The sequence below is a fragment of the Enhydra lutris genome, unplaced genomic scaffold (assembly GCF_002288905.1).
Source record: "Enhydra lutris kenyoni isolate GAN:26980312 unplaced genomic scaffold, ASM228890v2 scaffoldscaffold13, whole genome shotgun sequence".
Taxonomy (NCBI): Eukaryota; Metazoa; Chordata; class Mammalia; order Carnivora; family Mustelidae; genus Enhydra; species Enhydra lutris.
Genome location: NW_019154097.1, coordinates 34,905,513 through 34,927,335, shown reverse-complemented (window position 1 = coordinate 34,927,335; position 21,823 = coordinate 34,905,513). Strand labels below are relative to the sequence as shown.

Genomic DNA, 21,823 nt, shown 5'->3' with positions numbered 1-21,823 from the left:
CTGCGGGTGTCCCCTGGCTCCGTCAGTTCTAGGGAGCTTTCATTCCGCACTTCGCAACGAGCTGCTCTTCGTTTGGTTCAATATTTATTATTGTTCCGGCGCCCGCAAGAGCAACCACCAATGCTGTGAATAATACATGAAAAGGCAGGTTTGTTCTCAGTCGGCTTCATAAGCACCTGTGCCCACCTGACCAGAGTAACTGCTGAAGCCGACGGTTCCTAAGGACTCCCAGAAGGAGGGGCAGGACACCGTGTGGGGAGGAGAGCCTTCCTCTTTTCAAAGCTGGATCACTAACGAGGAATTTGCCTGCCCTTCTGTGCAGGCTCCCTCACTGCTTCCCATCTGCCTGTACTGGCCCTGAGGGTGTGGACACCCTTGGGTGTCTGTTGGGGGCAGGGGACGTACCGGTCTCTCCCGGGCCCTTGGAGTGGGGCGTCTCAGGCACCTCAGTGGGGTCCTTGTGTTCCGCAGCTCTCCTGGAGGTTCTGGTCTTGGTGGGCAGCTCCGGGGCCTGCAGCAAAGTACTCGCAACCCCTCGCACACCTTTCTTCCCCAGTTCCTTTTCCACTTCTATGAACAAAATCCAAACCAAAAATCAGCAGCCATCAGTAATGGTGTCAGTTTGGTATGCTGGTGTTTTCTGTCTTTTCTTCCCCCTCGAGTAAGAGTGCTCATTCATGCACAGTTACAGAAGAGATATAGATGCTGAGAAAATCACACTCGGTACTTCTCAGAGTCCGGCATGGCTGCAAGACAGCTCCACGCTCAACACCTCTGCCCAGCTCTCTGGTCTCAGAGAACTCGCTGTCCCTTCCATTCCAACCTCTCACTCCACTGCAGGCACCCCCAGGAATGGGCACTTTACCATCTGATATGCTGGATTCCTGGAACATCGTCTCAAAGGCTTGGTGGATTTCAGCAAAGGATGGCCGGTCGGAGGGATTCCACTGCCAACCTGGACAGACGAAACACAGTCAGACCATGCATGAGGCCCTGCTAATAAGTGGGGGTCTAGCAGTTCTCAAGGAAAGTCTGGTAATGAAAGAAGCACCCCAGGGGTGCCCGGGCGGCTCAGATACGGGTCTGCCTTTGGCTCAGGTCATGATCTCAGGGGCCCGGAATTGAGCCCCATGTCTGGCTCTCTGCTCAGCAGGAAGTCTGCTTCTCCTTCTCCCTCTGCCCCTCCTACTCGTGCTCTCTCAAATCTTAAACAAAACAAAACAAAACAAAACAAAAAAACAAAAAACCAATCCTGCTAATCATGTTTTGCTGTGACAAATTAAAGTGACAAATGTCACTGTGTCCTATTACAGACATTAAGAATTCAAAAAGACTTTAGATATTGGCAGGAATATGGATTGCAATGCCCCAGAGAGATGTGACAGCAAGCACTACATTTATAAGTCTTTTCCTCAGCCCCACTCTAACAAGTGCAGAGAATCACTAAGTCAAATGGCTTGCTTTCTAGTTCACTCTTACTTCTGGGTTATCAAAGTCTGAACTCCTCATCAGTAAAGAAATGTTAATTAAGACAAGGTTAACACGAGGATTTTTTTTTTAAAGCAGGCTCCATGCCCAGTGTGGAGCCCAATGTGAGACTTAAACTCAGGACCCTGACATCACGACCTGAGCTGAGATCAAGAGTTGGATGCTTAACCACCTGAGCCACTCAGGTGCCCCAAGATTAATGTGAGGATTAGGGACTGACGAAGCCCCATGTTGATGAGAACACAGTTACTCTCCTACACTTCTGGTGGGAGAAGTGGTACCTTTTTTTGGGGGGGGGACCTTTCCTGGAAAACAATTTGGTAAAATCTATCAAAATTTAAAATGCAAATAGCCCTCTGAACCAACGGTCCAACTTTGGTTTTATTTGGTTTATTTTAGAAATACCAGCATAATGCACAGAGATATACATATAAGGGGGTTCCATCCTTGCTTTCCTAGTAATGGCAAAAGCCAAACAAATATGTAAAACAACCAAATGTCTACCAAAATGATTCTAGGTGAATAAGTCATTTAATGGGAAGTTAAACAACTATATAAAAATAAGGGGGCGGGGAGAGGGAGAGAGACCTTTGAAATGCGGACCAAAAGATATGCCTGTCATACAGCTATGTGCAAAAAAAGTTGAGGGAATGATCTTATATAAATATATACGTAATAAAACCAACTAGCTAAACGTCACCCAGAGCATTTGCCCACTACAGCAGAATATTTGAAGGTAGGGCCCAGGAATTTGTATTTATTAATAAGAAATCCAAGTTTGGAATCCATCAATCCCATTTTTGCATTAAAAAGAAACAAACAAAAAAAAACCCTCCCATGTAATCGCTACGTATAAACAACGTGTACAGAAGCGTGAGGACAGTCTGGGTGAGTATGTACCTAACCGCCACACTGGCTGCTTCTGGAGAAAGTGGATCAAGAAAGGCAGGGAAGGAAGGGGAGCACTCTCACTGTGGGCACACACTCCTGCACGGTCACTTCTCACAGAGCCCACACAGAACTCTGAGAACTGGCTGGGGAAGGCTCACATGCTCGCATGAGTTCGTAGACCTTCTCTGGGCAGCCTTCTGGGCGCTCCATGCGATAGTCCTTCTCCAGCAGCTCATACACTTGGGACAGGTCAATTCCTGGGTAAGGTGACATGCCGTAGGTGGCAATTTCCCAAAGTAATACTCCAAAAGCTACGAGAAAAAGACAAAGCTTGTTGAAGATGTATGAAATTTAACTATCCTGCACTTAAAACTGGTTAAACCTAGGTAGCGCACATGAGAATTCCGCCCTCAGAAGCAGCCCAGGGACATCCTGCCAGGCTCTTAATGACCAACAGCCCAGGACAGAATGAGACGTTCAGTTAACACCCTCCCCACTCCACAACAAGCTGAATGGGGGGAAGAAACTGGGTTGATCAGCCCCACCAGTGTCTCTGAGGTAATGGGACCACCTTGCTGGGATTTACGGTGGAGGACACCGGCGGCTGGAAGTCAAGAGGCCATTTCTACTCCTAGCTCTGAGATCGGCTAGCTAAGTGTCTAAGCCAAGCCACCTCTCCTCTCTCGTGTACAGTATCCTCTCCAAGGCCCCTTCTAACTCCAAACAGTTCATAAAAATCATGTAAAATTGGGGCACCTGGGCGGCTTAGTTGGTTAACATAGGACTCTTGACTTCAGTCCAGATTAGGATCGCAGGGCCATGAGATCGAGCCCTGTGTGGGCCTCCACGCTCAGTATGGAGTCTGCGTGGGATTCTCTCTCTCTGCCCCTTCCCCCACTGGCGCACATGTGCATGCTCTCTCTAGAAATAAGTAAAGTCTTTAAAAAAATATTTGAAAGTTCTGAAAGCCCAGATTATACCCTGAAATTCCAGATCTCATTAAAGGGACCAGGACTCCTTGGAGAAATGGGTGATTCAGGTCCAGGACACGGAACGGACCTGGCATATCTTTATGGCCCCAGACGGACACTGTTAAAGATTACGAGGGTTTTGTCAAAAGGACCAGGAGCGATCTGCAGTCCCGCTGGCCAAACAAGAGACAGAGTATCAAGAAGGAAAAGAACTGCAGTGGGTTAAAACATACTCAACCGTGTCATATCTATATATTATATACACCTATATCATAATAGTGTCACAAAAGAAAAAACCCCCAAGTCTACTTGGTCATCACTGGAAGGCATTAAAAAACCAACTCGTCTGTGTGAACACGGGTGAACAACAGCAAGGAAGCGAACAACGGTGCTGCTTTTCCCAAATGAACTGCACCCCCAAGTCACCGAACAGTAGAGGAGGGTTTCTTCTTACAGAAGCGCCGAGCTAACGGGTGAATGAGCAGTGGCAGAATTAGAGCAGCACCACTTGGCAACCCCTAACAGATCAGCGGATCTAGGCACTGGGTATCAGGAGCTGTAAAATCACACGGGAGCGATAACGGAGCCCAGCGCCGGCGTGATTAAACAGCACACGATGGCGCATGACGCCGTCCTGCTGAAAGAAGTCAGACCCGAGGATGACCCGGCGGACCAGACACAGCTGCGCACGTACCAAGAGTACGGAAGACAGAGGAACAGCACGGGGTGCGATGTGGGAGACGTGGAAGGACACAAGAGGGGGTTTCTTTAACAAACAGACAGCAAAGGCCGTGGAAAGACGGAGTGGGAGCTTAGAGACCGGACAGCACAGAGGGCGCACCGACCGCCTGCCTGGTGTGAACAGTGCTCGGATCTCAGCTCAAGCAGCCGGGAGAAGTAGGACTTTTACGACTCAGCTGGAAATGCAAACGCTGACTGCGTCGTGATACTCAGGAATTACTGTCAATATGGGGAGGAGGGGCACTGTGGCTAAAGAATAAAGAGCCATCTTTGAGAGACTCCTACTGAAATATTTATGAACAAAATCATACACTATCTGGGATCTGCTTCAAAACCATCAGGGGCGGGGGCAGGGTCAAGGCTGCAGGAGAACCACAACTGACGGCCAGGAAGGGAGGTGATGTGTGCACGGGGCCCATGGTGCAACTCCGCCTTCTTCAGTGGATGCCTACGACCTGCCACAATAAGAAGTTCTCGAACAAAACATCTAAGTACTGGCACATGAAGCTTCCAAGGGCAATAATCTATTTAAAGCCCAAACCAAACTACAGAGCATTCCCTGCTCAGAGGACCCTGTGTGCCTGCAGGGCGGGCTAACTGCCCCTGCAAACCCATGGAGCACGCTTTGGATGAAGGTGGTAAATTAGGGGGGAGAAAAAAAGTTAAGCTGAATTATTTTGGAAGAAAACACTGGCTTTTACTTCACCTTGGAAAGAAAATAGGAGTAAAGACTATAAAGTGAGAAAAAAATAAAAAATTCAGTAATAAAGGAAAAGAAGTGAAGGAGCAAGAAAGAGGCAGAGAAAAGGCAAGGGGAGTGAGGACAACAGGAGACGGAGCCCACCCTGGCGGGGAGGGCTGACCGGGAGCAGCAGCAGCCCTTACCCCAGACGTCGGACTTGATGGAGAACTTGTTGTAGGCCAGGCTTTCTGGCGCTGTCCACTTGATCGGGAACTTGGCCCCGGCATGGGCTGTGTAGGTATCCCCGGTCATTAACCTGCTCAGGCCGAAGTCAGCTACCTTCACCAAGTGGTTCTCCCCTACCAGGCAGTTTCGGGCAGCAAGATCTCTGGGAAAAGAAAGCATTTATCCGTGAGTGAGGCCAGGTTTCCCGGCTTCACCAATCCATCACCAGTGATTGAAGGCGCGCTCCTGACAACAGGGTCCAGTCCCTTGAGGAACACGTGTGAGTACCCCATCGGGAGCAGGGCTCATCCCTCACATCCACCTGAGTTCCCACCAAGGTGAGAGGGGCAAGTTCATCACCCTGGGCCACCGTTACCCTCATCCTTAAATGAAGTTGATCACGGCAGCGCCTACTTCTTAGGGCTGTGGTGAGTGGTTGTGAGTTAATACGTAAAGTGCTTCCACTCATGCCTGCACATCTGTGGTCACCAAGGGTCTGCCTGGTTAGGAAAGCTCTACGCCAGGCAAGGGGAACAAAGGCATCAGCCAATCCTCAACTTCCATCGGATGAAGTCTCCACTGGGCCCATCAGACTTGATAAAGGACAAAATAAAATAAAGCCCACAATTTGTGGAGCATAAGAAATAACATGGAGGACATGGGGAGATGGAGAGGAAACGGGAGTTGAGGGAAATTAGAGGGGGAGATGAACCATGAGAGACTATGGACTCTGAAAAACAATCTGAGGGTTCTGAAGGGGAGGAGTGGCGGTGGGTATTATGGAGGGCAGGTATTGCATGGAGCACTGGGTGTGGTGCATAAACAATGAATTCTCATATACTGAAAAGAAATTTAAAAAATTAAAAATTAAAAGAAATAAAGCCCACAGCATTTCCTCCCAAATTGTGTTTCACACTCTCCTATTTCCTCCTGATGCTTATCCGGACGTATCCTACAAATTCTCTCCCGTATAATCAGCTTCCTCTCGCCTCCTGATTGTCCCAGGGAGGTGGGAGTCTGGTATCTGGTCCGTGGACGCTAACCATGAAATCACAAGGCAAAATGGAACGGAGGAATGAGAAGAGGCAGCACCTTCAGGCGATGTCTGCCTAAGATAGCCCGATCACCAGCAATCAGGGGGAAATTAAACGCAGAAGACTTGGGCCTAATAGGATTTTGGTAAAGCATTTTAAGTTCATGAAATGAAAAAGGAGTGGATCTAGCCATGCAAAGCAAACCAGAAGTCAAGAAATCTCAATTTGCAGCCTCAGAGGGTTCACCTTCTTGAGTGACAGGAGCACGTGAATCAGGCTCTCATGCAGCACCGGAAAGCTGTCTTACAAGAAACGGCCAGCCTTTCACACATGCTGCTCTTACTCCCCACTATGGAATCTCATGTACAGGCTTCATAGTTGAGGTAATTGGGTAGGAAAGTTCACAGCGGTGGCGTGGAGAACATCGTGTATAAAAGTCACCAGCAAAGCCCGTCAGGCCCTGTCCTGCTTAGGCCGTCACTCTGCCAGGAAGCCATTTCCACCAGCAAGGAATGCGAACACCAAGATAATTGTGGCACGCTTGAAGGTCAAAACACTCCAGGATTCAAAACAGCAAAGCCGCTTAATTTAGAACTACACATACACAGTTCTGACAATCACGGAAACATCCCTGAGCCAGAGGACAGCAAGTTAAGTGGAGAATGAAATGATAATAAAGAGAAAGGAGGGAGAAACCACGAAACACAAAGAGCCCATGCGCCGGCTGTGGCCGTGAGCCTGTGTGGGAGCCACGCCAGCCCCACCGCCAACCCAGGGGGAGGAGGGCATCACTGACGAGCGCCAGCCGCGCTCCGCTTCCCGGGGCGCGCTGATTATTAGGAAGGATGCCTTTGATGAACTTCATTTAGTATTCCACGTCGTCCAAAACGGTGCTGCGGGAAATAGTTCTTAGCACGGGGATCCACTGCTTGGCAGGCCCGGGGTCCAGGCCTGCTGAGTTGGGTCCTGGACGCACGCATGAAGCTGGCAAGGTCAGGAGCTCAGCGCCTGCCTGTGGTCCACAGCCCACCGTGTTGCCTGCACGAAGGTGAGAGGCTGAGCCCAAAGACCTCGTAGGCGGGAGCTCTCTGTAAAAGGCGGCTGGCCCCACGGCCGCTCCGTGGCTCTGCGGGGAGGGCTGCCCCGCCAGGCGCCTACCTGTGGATGAAGTTCTTCTTCTCCAGGTACTCCATGGCTGACGAGATCTGGGTGGCCATGTACAGCAGCACCACGGCGTTCACCTCCTGCCGGTTACACTCCCTCAGGTAATCCAGCAGGTTCCCGTAGGTCATGAACTCAGTGATTATGTAGAATGGGGGCTCCCGGGTGCAGACTCCTGCCAACAAGAGAAACGTTGAGGGCTTTGGTGTGCTGCTCCGCGGCCAAGTGTACCAACCCCGGAAAGGACCACGCGACAGAAAGGGGCGCCTGAAATGGGTTCTGTCTCTGCCCCTCAATCTGGGAGCCGACCTCTGCCACAGTTCCAAGCACTCGTGGCTCGTGATCACGTTCCTGTGGGAGGGATGCAGCCACGCTCTTCCCTTCCTCTCGGGCCCCTGACCTCCAACAGCAGAGGCTGCCACTGGGCTCAGAGGCAAGGGTCGCGCACGCGCCAAACAGCTTACAGCACTGTCAGTTCGCGCCCCATGGGGTGTCTGCTCACAGAGCAACTGCAGTGAAGCCAGGAAATTCTTGTCTCCGAAGCCATGGGAGATTTGCATACGACTGCTTTTAGGTATCGAATTAAAGTAGTAACGATGCCCCCTTAAGAAAAAAAACAGGGGCACCTGGGTGGCTCAGGTCACGATCTCAGGGTCCTGAGATCGAGCCCCTCACTGGGCCCCGTGCTGGATGTGGAACTCTCCCTCTCCCCCGCCACGCCGTCCCACATCGGCCTCCTTTTTGCCACGGGCTGCGTGCTGGCAGAGGACAGGCAGCCGCAGCAGGCCGCTCACTTCCTCCGCAGCACCTACAGCACCCGGGGGGTCAGCGAAGAGGCCCTCTTGCCAGAGCCCCGCGCACTCACCGAGCAACTGCACCAGATTGGGGTGCTTGATCTCCTTCATCACTGCGGCTTCTTTCAAGAACTCCTCCACCTCCATGGTGTCCTCCTGTGGGGAAAAAGGGGGTGAAGCTGTTTCAGCAAGGACCGTGTTTAAGCTGGAAGAGGTACAGCTTGAACGGTCAGTACAAACCAGAGCTTCGGCCGCCACCGCCCTGACCCACCAGCGCCGACGGCCACCCGGCGCGCAGAGGGCTCTCCCCTTCGATGCTGACCTTGTGACTTCTCGCCCAGACCGATAAACAGACGCTGGCCACTGGCTTCTAGGGGCTGCGATGTAGAGGCTGGTTCTACTTCCCTAACGAGTAACTGGTTTCCAAGCAGTCCTAAAACACTTCAATTAACAAAAAAACCCCCGATGACACAAAAAGATACCGTCCTACCAAAGAAGACCCGCACGTCAAAGCGTGACAGAGGATGCTGCACGGCAGAGGACTCTGAGCGCGTGGCGGCCCGGGGGCCTTGACGAAGCCGTCGCCGCCACCCACAAGGCAGATTTCCTCAGGTTCTGAACTCATCCTCCGCAGCAGCCCCTGATGATGGCTTCATGAGGTCAGGTTTTAGCAAGTTCACCGAATCAAAACGCCATGCGGAGACAGAGGTATCCGCAAATGCCCAGAGCAAACCAGAGGCTCTTTCCACACTTCCTCAGGTGCTCTGGGTCGGGCTCAACTCTGGAGGGCTGTGCGCCCTGCCCCGCACACGCCCTGCCGCGCACACAGCGTTGGCCCTACCACGCAGGAGCCTTCCGTGGCCTGCGTCAAGTGAACCTCTTCTGACTTAAAGAACCGATGCCCTCTGACCACCACAGCGACAAGCAGGTGGGGGCGAATGACCGGGTGCGTCTGCCGCGGGAGGCCGGCTACAAAGTCTAGCAGGAGAAGCAGGGCGCCTCCCTCCAAGTTTCAACACGGAGTCTACCTCTGTCTGGAGAGGAAGGCTGCATGGTGGATGGGAAGTGATCTGGAAAACTAGACTCGCCCGAGAGGAACCCCCCTTTTTTTAAGAGATTAATTTGAGAGTGCGTGAGCGAGAACACATGTGTGCGCATATAGGGAGGGGCAGATGGAAAGAGAAACCTTAGAAGACTCTCTGCTGAGTGCAGAGCGCATGTGGGGCTCGATTCCGTGACCCTGGGAACATGACCCGAGCTGGAACCAAGAGCCGGACACTTAACCAACTGAGCCACCCAGGTGCCCCTTTATGAACCGTATTTTCAATGTGGCACCTTATACATTGTACCTGTGCCTTGGGAGACAATGAGCTCACGCCCTCACCGCAGCATCACCGTGGCTGCGCCATTCCTGCCCCCGCACGTGCGAAGACTTCCAGAGCACAGGCCATCCTCTGCCTAGCGCGCGCCCGCTGCGGTCAGTCATTGTTAAAGCCCAGGCACGACCACTGAGGACACAGGTCAGCCCATTACCCCTCAGCTTAGGGTTCCGGGAGGGTGAGACTCAGAAACAATTTACCGCTCCTTGACAACAGTCAGCTACTCTAATGTCAATAAACCACTGCTGTAGTCTCCGCGTCAAGCTCTATGGGGGACAAGAACTCGTCCCTGCCACCGCCCCATTGGCTGTTCAAGTCTTCCGAGTCCTCTCTGCTCCTTAACATGCTCTGCAGGCCATGCCGTTTGCGCGTGGAAGGCTCTGATCCGCCGGGTGACACGCCAATGCCAAGGCTGGAGAGCACACGCCTGCCAGAGTCGGAGAGCCGATGCTGCTCACGTAAGGACCAGGGGCTTTAAGAACCTTGCCTGGCCAGCAACACGTTCAAAACGCAGCTGTCATATAAAGCTTTCTAGGCAAGTGGAGTTTTCCTGTTAAAGTGCCACATAATAAACCACCCACAGTGAAATCATTTCATACGTGCCCTCACAGCTACGGACTCTTTTCTGAAAGAACCACGTCTGGTCTGGATCTTGAGAGGCGTGGACATGCAGAAGGAACAATAGGGCTTTCAAAGGCACCCCGTCCTCTTTTTGTCTGTCTCGCTCTCCCCTCATTCATACACACGCACGTACACGTGTGGTATAAATAATTCCCTGTTTTTTTCTTACAGGACAATCGGTGTGAACGTGTCTCCCCCTGCTGGAATCAGGCCTGGTTCAATTTATAACAGACACTACTAGCAGCCTCAGACTTTTGTAGCTGTATTAAACTGGAAACAACACCCCCCCAATGCTATCCTGTTCTATTCCTTGACTTTAATTAAAAAACCTTCCATCTTTTCTTTGGGAAGATCTTCCATTTATGGAGTAAAATAAAATGAACTCTGATCAATGAGGGGAAAGCAACACCGAGTGAAGACTGAGTTCCGGCCTTGTCTATTGGGAGGACGATGGGCCAGCTGAGCTCTGCTCACGGGGACTGACCGGCCTGGCCCAGATGCACACAAGGGCCTGGCCGGTACAGGGGGTGGTTAAGAGGGTGGCTTCTGAATTACATAGACCAAGCCCTGCCACCGTGTGGCCATGCTTAGTCACTCACAAGCCAGGTAAGGGAGGTTTCTCGGAGCATCCCCTTCTAGTCCACAAACGGGGAGAAGAGCTGCACCCGCCTCGTGGGCAGGACTCCTCAGGCGGGACCCACTACTGTAATGAAGACGGTCATCTCTGTCCCTGCGATCAGGCTAAATACAGTGCTTATATGAGAGACAGGCTGGGTCTTTAGTTAACACTGCTTTTTGGTTTTGTGTCTCAGACACACATTCTCTGGACCCAAGATGTCACGGGTGTTTTCCATCCAGCTTCAGCCATTCTGCTTGCTGGCCTCCCCGCCAGCATAGGCATTTCACAGCATTAACCAAGAATAGCGTTCGTGTCACTGGTGCTACATATCCGAGTGCCCTTCGTGGCTCCCCGAGTCCCAGCAGGGACCACAGTCCTGGAGCAGGGTCCACAGAGAGCTCAGTTTCCACACCTGCCCCTGGTTCTCAACCAAATGTGAGGTGAGCAAGGTCACCACCACAGTGAAGGGCCATCCCACAGCCGGCAGAGATGGGGCTGCAGAGATGGGTCGGAGCTCCTGAGCCAGGCCGAGGAAGGGGGTTCACCAGCCAGGTGCATGAGAAACCACCTCCCACAGAACCCCCGAGCCCTGGTCCTCGCACACACAGGTGTGCCTAGCTCACAGCCGGAACAAGAGCGACGCGGTGACACTGTGCTCTGACGTGTGCCGCCTCTCTCCCTGCGCACAGCCCCCTCGGGGAGCCAGAGAGCCAGAGCATGGGACTGTCCAGTGCTGCCACGGAGCCCTCCCTTCTCTGCTTGTTTCTGGAGCTCTCTAACAGGACCAGTTTCCTGGGGGAAATGCAGCAAACAAAAGCCAAACCCAAACAGACCGGGTAGGCAAGGACAGGGTCACCGGGGTGCTGTGTCAGCACTGCCGGTGGAGTGCAAACTGGTACCTGCTCCTCGATCTAGCGTATCCTGGGGAGCTGACCACTAGGACAGTCCCCACATATCCAACAAGAAGAATCCCCGTGGCACGGTCTGTAATAGCGAAGGGCGGGGAAGAACACAAATGCGCGTGGAAGGCTGGTTGATGTTAGACACATCCGCGCACGAACAAGACCGCCTTACGTGTACTGACGAGGAACGACTGCACGTATACGCGGGCACCAGAAGGCACGGGGCCGTATCGACAGCACGCTGCCACACGGCTCAGAAAGATACCCCCCACAGATTTTTCTGGAAAGTCACACAAATCAAGGTAGAAGACACTACGTGCATGTATTACCTATTTGAAAAATAGGTAAAGAACCAAGTACAATTTTAAGTCTTAACATTTTTCAACAATGTCACTTCCCACTACTTTAATGATAAATCTGTCAGTAGCTTAAGAGTCGATCCTAACGCCACTAGATCAACAGTAGTCTTCCCTAAATTCTATGACTTCCAGAACCATTTCATTGGGGAAAAAAAGGGCTTACAAACAAACTTTCGGAATACAGCTCATCTGAAATGTGGGGCTTTCTTTACTGGACAGCTGGTTCTCTTAGTCACGTCCCGCCTGTGATACTGATAATACACAGGTAAAGGTAAGCCTAGGACCTGCTGAATTAGGTCAGGACTCAAACCAGCAGTTCCCTTCAGGAGGCTTTTGGTTTAATTCCAGTTTCCCACCCATAGAGGGCAGCCTCGGGCACTCCTGTTTCCTGTCTCTTCTGGTCTCAGGCCCTGAGGGTACAGGACCCAGTGCGGCCTGGTGGATCCCTATGGAGCCCGGGTTAAAGCAGGGCTTTGCTGACTCCTGGGCCTCCTCAAGAGGGGTCAGCAACACAAAACAGGTGGCAGAGGGGGAAGGAGACAACGGAGACTCAGGTGCCCAGCTGGGTCCTGCTGCAGCCTGAGGGCTAGTGAGTGTGGGCAGGGAAGGGGACTCGTAACTGTGGTTTGTGTATTTTTCATGGTGTGTGAGGAATAAGCAGCAGAGTGACAATTAAGGAAAGAGGAAAGGAGCTGGGCTTTGAGGCAGGATGCCTGGGCCAGTTCCCCTGCCTCCCTCCAGTGCAGTTTCCTCAAGCCCAAGCAGTGACCACAGGAGGACCCTTCCCTTACGGTGGTTGAAAGGATTAAATTAGAGGCTACAGATGGAGTCTCCCACCCTTCCGGCAGGTAGCAAGAGCTCAATAAAGATGAGCCATTACTGTCATTTAGAACCCAAAGTTCTCAACGTCTCCAGTGGAGACAAATGCCCAAAATAGTGACACTAATCTTATCTGACAAGTGGGAAACCTACCGTAGAGATGTGCTTTGTGCAGGGGAGGCGAAAAAAGGGGTAATTTATTTAGCATTTGCTTCGTACCGTATGTTGGGCTGACATACATCTCTAGAATATGATGCATTTCCTTCTCCCTAATTAGCTATCAGCAGAGGTGACGACTCCCAGAAATCCATGCCATTAGATTCTGTAATTTTTTCCCCCCAACTGTGGGACCATAAAGTTAATAAAGCTCTTGGGGAAAACCATTAAAAGTATAATAAAAGTTTAATAATACAACATTAGAGAAATATATTCTAACATGCAGACAACTTCCAAATAATTCGGATTCACTGGTATAAGAAAGCCACCACTGCCAGTGACCTCCAGGAGGGGTCCCTCCTCTGGAATGGCCATCTTCAGTTGCTCAGGAAACAATACCACAGTATCCGCTGCGGGGCTGTGTTCCCCCACATTTCAAGCTGTGCAAACTCTCACTCTTTCTGAAGCTTTCACACACACCTTTCCTGGATGGAAACCTAGTGTATTTTGTGCTTCTGTTCTTTCTTGTTTCATTTTTGCAAATACTGGCAAATGTGTAGGTACTGCCTGGGCCTGTAACAGTTTCTCAAGCTGGTCAAGACCCAGAGCCGGGGCTGCTCTTCAATCCAGTGCCAAACTGAGACGCTGGAGCATGAGCACATGCCTTTCTCCCCAGCCTCACCTGGTCTGGCGGAGGTGGGGCAACGGCTGTTTCGTTTTTTCTAGGGCTCGCCAACGTAGCCATCTTTGTGAAGTGCAAATCCAATCATCTGTGCATCAAACCCCCCAACGCACCCCATTGTCTCCCGGATAAAATCCAGCTCCTCAGCTGGTTCAAACCCTCTGCGACAGCGGAGGCTCTTCACCCTCCACCTCTGTCCAGGCCTCTGCTCCCCGGGCCAACTCCCGTTCCTCCCCTATGGCACCAACTTGTGGTCTCCTTCGTGCTCTCTCTCTGCCAAGTAGAGCTCACCGGTAACTCCCCCCGCCAACCTTATTCCCAGGTGGTGTGAGAGCACCCCGCTCCTGCCTCTAATCTGGCACCTATCACACCACACCGTGGCTACTGTCATAGTGCCTATTTCTCCTCCTAGCTACACTGCTCCACTACCTCGACTAGCCTGAAAGAAAGAAGTCTATTTTCACAATCTCAGAGTTAAGCCCAAGGTCAGGCAAACAGAAGAAAGGAACTCAATAAATGCTTATTGTGTTTTTAAAAAAATCACGTCTGGAAAGTATCCAGGAGTCCTCAAGGTGATCCCAAACCACGTTACCCCCACTCCGCAACCTACAAGTGTCAGTCCTGCCCAAAGGACTGATCTAAGGGGACAATCAATAAGAGTGCCAGGAAGCAAGCCACCCTTGGTTTCTAGAACTAAAGAGGACAATCCTTTCTCTGAAGAGTCACTGTACATCAGCCAGAACCCGTAATTTCCACTTTACTGTGCCTCTGAGTAGCAGAGAAGTAACAGAAGCCCTAAAAGGCAAGTGATCTGGCTCCAGGGGTCTCCAAGTGTGCGCCCCACAGACTCCATAGAAGTGTGTGCACACACTTGGATCCCTTCCTCCCAGTCATGGATGTTTCCATTCTTTTTCTTGTCCAGTGGCTACAGGACCTGCCTCCTCTCTCAATCCCTGTGCACGTGTCCGTGTAATCGTTCCTTTAGAGCAAGTGAAAATAGCATAGGTCAACACTAGGGGACGCTCTGGCCACGGGTGAAAGCTCAGCTCACATGTGGAAGGCAAAGACAGCAGCAAGCAAAACCTGTGCTTGGCCTCCTCAGGATTTCAAAGGACTTCAAATCCGCCAGAAAACTACAAACCCCACGCCTGAGTGGAGAGGGCGAAAAGTCCTAGTTAACATTAATGACCCGCCGGTACCTGAGTCAGTAGGGAGCCCTGACGCTTCCTTCAGGCCTTTCCACGCCTCCATTTCCAGAGGCCCGCACTCACACCACACAGAACTGGAACCCGCTAGGAACACCCAATGCTCCTGCCTTTTAAATGTGCCGACAAAAATCCACAGAACAGTCAAATGTGTTGTGGTTAAATCCCCTTCTTTCAAAACTTAGTTTCTTTTTCCTCCTCTTAACTCTCAATAGGAAGTGATCCAAATGCCACACAGAGAGAACGGAAACCCACGGCTTTAAAAGAATCTCGCCATATAATGAAAACACTTCTCCAGATGACTCATCTTTTTACACCAAAAACCACAGCCCTTCTCGGCTCTCACTGTATGTGGAGGCACACGGACGGAGTCAGGGAGAGGGGCTGAACCCGTCTGAAGAAAGGCCCACAGAGGCACTTCCTGGGCACCGGTTACCCCCCTCAGGCCTGAGCGTAGGGGCAGGCCACCCAGAGTGCCGCACGCAGGCAACAGCGGGCTGGATCTAGCCGCAGCAGGCCCAGGCCTACCTTCAAGGTCTTCACGGCCACCGTCAGGCTGTATTTCTTCCACACGCCTTCGTACACCTCCCCGTACTGGCCTCCGCCCAGCTTGTGCTTCATGGTGATGTCCGTGCGCTCCATCTCCCACTTGTCGTAGTTGGGGGACACGCCGTAGATGGTGGGCTTGTTGCGCTTGGGGGCCGGGTAATGGAGAGTGGTGATGAGCCCGTCGGCCACAGTCGAGTGATGATGAACCAACTCAGCCAAAGCGTTGAAGCGGCTCTCTGAGGAGACGTAGAGCTGAGGGAAACAGGGACAGCTTTCAGCCCACAGAGCGCACACAAACCCAAACAACTCTGGTAAACCAGCTCTGGTGAGCCTGTCAGTGCACAGCAATCCCTCAGATAGATGGCTCTCCACGCAGGACGCAGTGCGCACAAAACCACCCATGTTGTGTTTCTCTACACATGCTGTAATTTACTTGCTAAAGCAGAAGGTGTAACAAAATGCCTCAGGGCCTTTGCATCTGCTGCTCCCTCTGCCTGAAATCCTCCAGCCACCTAATCACCACATGCCTGGTTCTCTCTTACCACCCTGAGCCCCGCATAAATGTCACTGTCACTGCAGTCACCTGACCTGGTCATCACCCAGCACTAGTCATCATATCGCCTCTCTTACTTCTCTGCATCGTACTTATCCTGCTTATTTTGGTTGATTACTTACTGTAAACACCTCCTAGAATGTCAGCTTCATGAGAGCAGAGCCCTAAGTTGTTTTAATCCTGTGTCCCCAATGGGGAGAATAAGAAATACAGAGCATGTAATAGGTACTCAATAAACAGTCGGTGATTAAATTAACAAAGAACAGAACTTAGTACCTATTTGCTGATTAAAAAACAAAGTAATTTTTTAAAAATAATTATGCTTATTACCTAAAACCTCTAATTATTATTTATAATTATATAATTATCCAGAACTACATAGTCATCAGAGATGGAAATCGCTAAACAAAACACAAATCTTCTTCTCATTCTCACATCCTCAATTTGAGCTAAAAAGCATTAGCGGCCCAGACTTGTCGACCCCAGCTGGATGCCCCTGTGGGATGCCCGTCTGTCAGCACGCTGCAGGGATGAGTGTGGGGGGCGGGGGGCTGCAGGGCCACACTAGGGCCGCACAGCCTCCTCTACTGTGGGGGAGTCAGGAAAGGGGCTTTCAGAGACACCAGCGCAGGCGAGCCTCCCTCTAAGATCTCCAGTGGGCGTGACCCTATGCACGGAGCTCATCCACCTGTCATTCTCGTTGGATGCACCAGGAAAGGAGGAAGGGACAGGAGCAGGTGGACAGGCTGACAGAAAGCAAGCGTGGATGGGGACAGCTATTTTTTTCTTTTTTGGTTTGTTTCAGTGAGGTGGTGAGGGAATGCTTCCTTTGCAAAAAACAATTCCACGTTAAAATCCAAACAGGACATCAGGCTCCAGGCGGACAGCAAGTAACCGAACCTACTAGCTCATGAAGGGCAGCCAGTGACTGTGGAAGGTGGGGGGGGCGACATTAAAAATGACAACTCCACTAATAATACATTATATGTTAATAAAAAAATTTAAAAAAAAATGACGACTCCAGGGGCTCAGTGGGTTATGCCTCTGCCTTTGGCTCAGGTCATTATCTCAGGGTCCTAGGACGGAGCCCCGCATCGGGCTCTCTGCTCAGCAGGGAGCCTGCTCCCCGCCCCCCGACCCTGCCTGCCCCTCTACCTACTTGTGATCTGTCAAATAAATAAATAAAATCTTAAAAAAAAATGACAACTTGGGCGCCTGGGTGGCTCAGTCATTAAGTGTCTGCCTTTGGCTCAGGTCATGATCCCAGCATCCCGGGACCAAGTCCCGACTGGGCTCCCTGCTGGGTGGGAAGCCTGCTTCTCCCTCTCTCACTCCCTCTGCTTGTGTTCTTGTGTTTCCTCTCTCGCTGTGTTTCTCTCTGTCAAATAAATATAAAAAATCCTTAAAAAAAAATTAAGAAAAGTTAAAAATCACAACTTGCCCTCCCTGACTACCGAGATAGAGGAGGAACCGGGTTTGGAACAGCAGTGCTGTGTGGGGCAGGAGGGAGAAAAAGGAACAGGATCAGTTGTATTAGAGCTGTAGCTGTAGTATCTCCATTACTGAAAAACAGAAAAAGGAAGAAAAAGCCTGAAACACATGGCAGGGTTGGTTATGGAAGGCTCCATCAATTCCTGTATGTTTGTAATAATAGATAATTAAAATATTTTAAAAGAAGAAAATATTAACAAATACATGAGTCGATCCCATTTATAATCCTCAAGAAAGTAAACAGAATTCTTTCTTTCTTTTTTAATTTTTTGCTTGGGGAATAACATAAACAGAGTTTTAAAACTCAGGCAAGGGAATAGCAAACTCTGACTTAGAGTTTTGTAATTTACAATCTTTTTTTTTTCTTTTTAAGATTATTTATTTGAGAAAGCACATGCATGCACACAAGCAGGGGGAGCGGCAGAGGGAGAGGGAAAAGCAGGACCCTGAGATCATGACTTGAGCTGAAGGCAGATGCTTAACCAACTGAGCCACCCAGGCACCCCTGTAATTTACAATCTTCTGGTTGCAATCCTACTAAAATAAAATTCTGAGCAACCCAAGAATTGTCCAGAAGGATCCCGTAGCTCTGGGGACTTGTCCCTCTGCAAGATGGTGCCCCTCAGTGGCAGACCTTCCGGAGTGAGGGGAGGGCCCACTCGGAGGCCCCATTCACACAGGCCCCACTCACACCTCGGCGCACCTTAGTCTAAGAGACCTGCTCTAGGACAGCTGATCAGTTTCACTTATGGCCCAGAAGAGCGCACAGAGGTGCTGGGGTAGGCGGGGAGAAGTCAGTGCCACTAAGCCTGCGCTTTGCCTGATGTCCACACACTGATGTACAGGGCACTCCTGTAGGTGGGCATCGCAAGGCTCATTACCTACTTCTCCCCGTCAGCGGGAAAGGAGTGCTCCCCAACCCGAGGACCAAGTTCCTTCCCTCACACAGAATGCTGACGGCTCCGCCTAGCCCTAGTTTATGCAGAATTTGTTCTTGGTCTCGTCTGACTCCCTCACCGGCTCTCCTGTTAAGAGATTTCAGAGTTGTGGGAGGTTTCACTGAGCGGACCTACTTTATCCTTCTCAATAATTAAATTTATAGACCCCGTGACTTAGTTCATCTTTCAACATAAAATTTACATCCCAACACTAACTGTTAAATATTAAAACTACTCTCCCTTCTCAATGCACCGCACGACCACCTTCTAACAGTCAGGTCTGCTGGCTTCCTTCTGATTAGTTCTGAGTTTTGAGCATTTTGCTAGTGAACTGGGGAATCTACATCAGGAATTCCTGGCATGTTCCGAGAAGAAAGTGAAATTAGCATAATGAATGGCATGTCATTATGCTATGCACCTGGTTATATAAACACTCTGGGTGCTCAGCCAGGACTGGGCCTCCTCCCGATCATGCAGGAACCCCAAGATAGGACTTGTCAAAGAAACTCACCAGAAAGAGCTTTCTTCCGTGCAGCCAGACGTACCGGCTTATCAGTGCTCGGACGGTGCCCCCTTTAGCTGCCTCCGATCCCAGAGTCCCACCCTGGACGTACTACTGGTTACAGGCTGCTGGGCCAGGAAGCAACATTATTACCCTGAGAGTGTATGAGCAGGGCAGGAGGGCAGGACTTAATAATTAATAATTAGAAATTAAGCAGTACTTAATAATGCTCAAAGTCTCCTCGACAAGGGAAGGTCAGCCATGTTTCAGCAGACTTTTCACTGGGATGCCTGCACCTGCCAAACCACTGTCAGGGTGGGTAAATCTTAAAAATTCAAGAGGTTATACAGTTGGCCTATCCTGCCACCTCTGCTAAAGCTGAAGCCCAAATTCCACTCCTGTCAACCCGACCCTGTCACTTCAGCAGACTGTGAAAATGAATGTCACCCGGGAACCTCTTTGAAGAAAAGCAAAGGCTTTATCACGGGGTATAAGGAACTGTGGAACTTGACAGTGGCCTCCCACAAAAGTAAATAAAGTGTAGACACAAATAACCAGAAGAACTAAAAATGATTCAGGCAGCGGGTGGTGGAGGAAAATCAGCCTTTAATTCCACTGCGCCGGCAGAAGACGGTGAACTCGGAGAGCACGGAGAATGACAATCACATCCCAGGGGATGGGGAGGTTTTCCAGACGGTGGAGACTCCTTGGAGCAGCGACGGCTCAGTTTGGTATGGCCCCTGTGACAGTCTAGCTTGAAGCTCCCCAAGCCCTGGGCCGACTGAGTGGCCGCAATGGCCGCAGAAGCTCAGGGACACAACAACAGAAGTACATCAGGGCCGGGAGGGTGGAGGCAAAAAGAAATCTTTCGGGGGCCTTAGAGAAGAATCTTCTAAATTCAGTTGTTTTCTAAAGATTAGCTATTTGAAAAATAAGCATTAAGCTTTGCAACCCCAGCCTGTCCCTCCTACCAACCTTGAGTTTTCCCCTTAGAAATCCAAAAAGGATTGCATCAAGGCTCTGCTATGCAAGCTTTTCTCAGCGCCGAGCCACACTGTCTCATGCGTTGCTGTAGTACCTCCCCCAATACCTCGGACACTGCTCTGCTCATTCCAGGAATACGATCCCACCCAACACAGCCCCTCGAGTGCAGCCCTCATAGAGAGGCGCCTCTGCAGATGGCCGGAACTGATAACCCCTCGGGCTGAAACGTCTCCAGGTGCTCGGACAGCTGAAGGGAGAGTCTGCCAGGGTGGGTGGGAGAGAAGGAGGCAGCAGGCCTAGGACACTGGGATGAGTTGCCCAGTGGTGGATACTGCCCGATCAAATGAGGTCCCTGTGCTCCCCTGGCACATACCAGCTGTTCTCGAATTCTGTGAATCATGCATCCTACATGCAGGCCTTGCTCTCTCCCTCTGAGTGCTATTCCGGACCGACCCCGGGCTAATGAGTTGTCAAACTAGATCATGCCTGCCTGAATCTGTTCCTAGGATGCTGGTTAAACAACTCCAGGGAAAAGAAACCATTACCCTGTTCAGTACAAACCTCAACTGATTACCGCGGTGCGGCACGGTTTGCCTTGGATAAACAGCACAGATGGGAAGCAAGCTGTCAGCTCCAGGAAATCACCTCCCTCACGGGCGGTGTGCTCTGGTGTTCTAATTCACGAGAGAGGAACCCTTGTGGGCTGAAGGCAAGGTTTCAAAGGGCCCCCCACCCTGGAATATGTCCTGCAGAATGGAATGACCTAGCTCCATATCTGGGAGAAGAACGAGGACCTGAAAGGCAAGCTGGTAAGGCTGATCTCTAGTCACACATCAGCAAGTGGCCATGCTGGGTACAAAGACCTCTGCCATCATGGAAGGCACTAGATATCAGCAATAAGGACTTTGGCCAGAAGACTTTGAGACATGCAGAAAAACAAGAGAAGAACATTAAAAAGAGAGATATATGTGCATTTGTGTGGTACAAATGAATGTTTGAGGATAGCCATAAAAATATTAAGAGGACTACAAGGAGGGGACTAGCCCTATCACACATTAAAACATATAAACTGTAACAAGTAAAAGTCTAATATTGGAAGAGAACAGAGAGTACATCAACAGATCTCAGTGTATAAGTAAATTTGGTGTATTTAGATCTTCACAAAAATATAATTTAGTAAATGGCACGGGGATCCCTCAAAACACGATGCATGTACATTAAACATAATGAGACCATCTTCACCAATCAGTGACAGATGTTTTCCACAAGCCTGACAGCACTGTTGAGGTGGAGGGAAGATGCACTCCTGTTTCTCCTGGAAGCTCCATTTCTCACCAGCAACAGGGTGAGTAAACACATCTGCACAATTTCTACAGAAGGTAATCTGACGACATCTACACAAATTTTAAACGCACAAAACCTTCCATCAGTTCTAGCACCTTATCTTGCACATATTTACACTGTACACAAAGGGTATACAACACGTTCCAAGTGCAGGTCATGACCCGCCATATGCCAATTTGGTATATTTCAAATACGCAGGAAAAGATAAATTTAGCAAATGGCACAGAGACCCCTCAAAACATGACACACGTACATTCAACATGATGGAAAGTTGTACACACGTACATATGTCTCTGAAATATGTACATGTACGTGTGTCTAGAGAAGTAAACTTAGTGGATTCTGACCAGAACTTTTTTAAAAAACGAGACAGAAGGGAATACAAAATGTCAGAGTGCATTACATACAGTGAGGGTGAGGAAGGCTTCCAGAACCTTTAGTTACTAGTGTGAGTACTAGGTGCTGATGTAAATGCTTTTATACAGTGTGCAAAGATTATTTTTTTTAATGGTTTGAAAGCCACCTCAGAGCAGCGTTATTTGTAACAGCAAAAGATTGGAAAGAACCTACAAGTCGGCCCTCAGGGCACTGCTTCAATAAATGATAGTCCATCCACACGAGCAGTCATTAATAAGAATGAGGCAGCTCTACACGTGCTCCTGTAAAGCGATCTTCAGCGAATGTTACTGGGTGGGAAAAGTAAGATCCAAACAGTGTGAAGTCTGCATCATTT

At 50.3% G+C, this 21,823-nt stretch overlaps 1 protein-coding gene across 2 annotated transcripts in view; it reads right to left on the bottom strand.

Annotated features, from left to right (window-relative positions):
* LOC111146116 (ABL proto-oncogene 1, non-receptor tyrosine kinase) overlaps positions 1-21,823 on the bottom strand; it is a 133,396-nt gene that overhangs the window by 5,189 nt on the left and 106,384 nt on the right. For both annotated transcript variants that reach the window (XM_022501513.1, XM_022501514.1), the window contains exons 4-10: positions 15,258-15,530; positions 8,059-8,143; positions 7,191-7,368; positions 4,977-5,161; positions 2,538-2,690; positions 866-955; positions 406-570 (exon numbers count right to left, since the gene is read on the bottom strand). In XM_022501513.1, the coding sequence (XP_022357221.1) occupies positions 406-570; positions 866-955; positions 2,538-2,690; positions 4,977-5,161; positions 7,191-7,368; positions 8,059-8,143; positions 15,258-15,530 (1,129 nt within the window). The remainder of the gene's footprint in view (positions 1-405; positions 571-865; positions 956-2,537; positions 2,691-4,976; positions 5,162-7,190; positions 7,369-8,058; positions 8,144-15,257; positions 15,531-21,823) is intronic.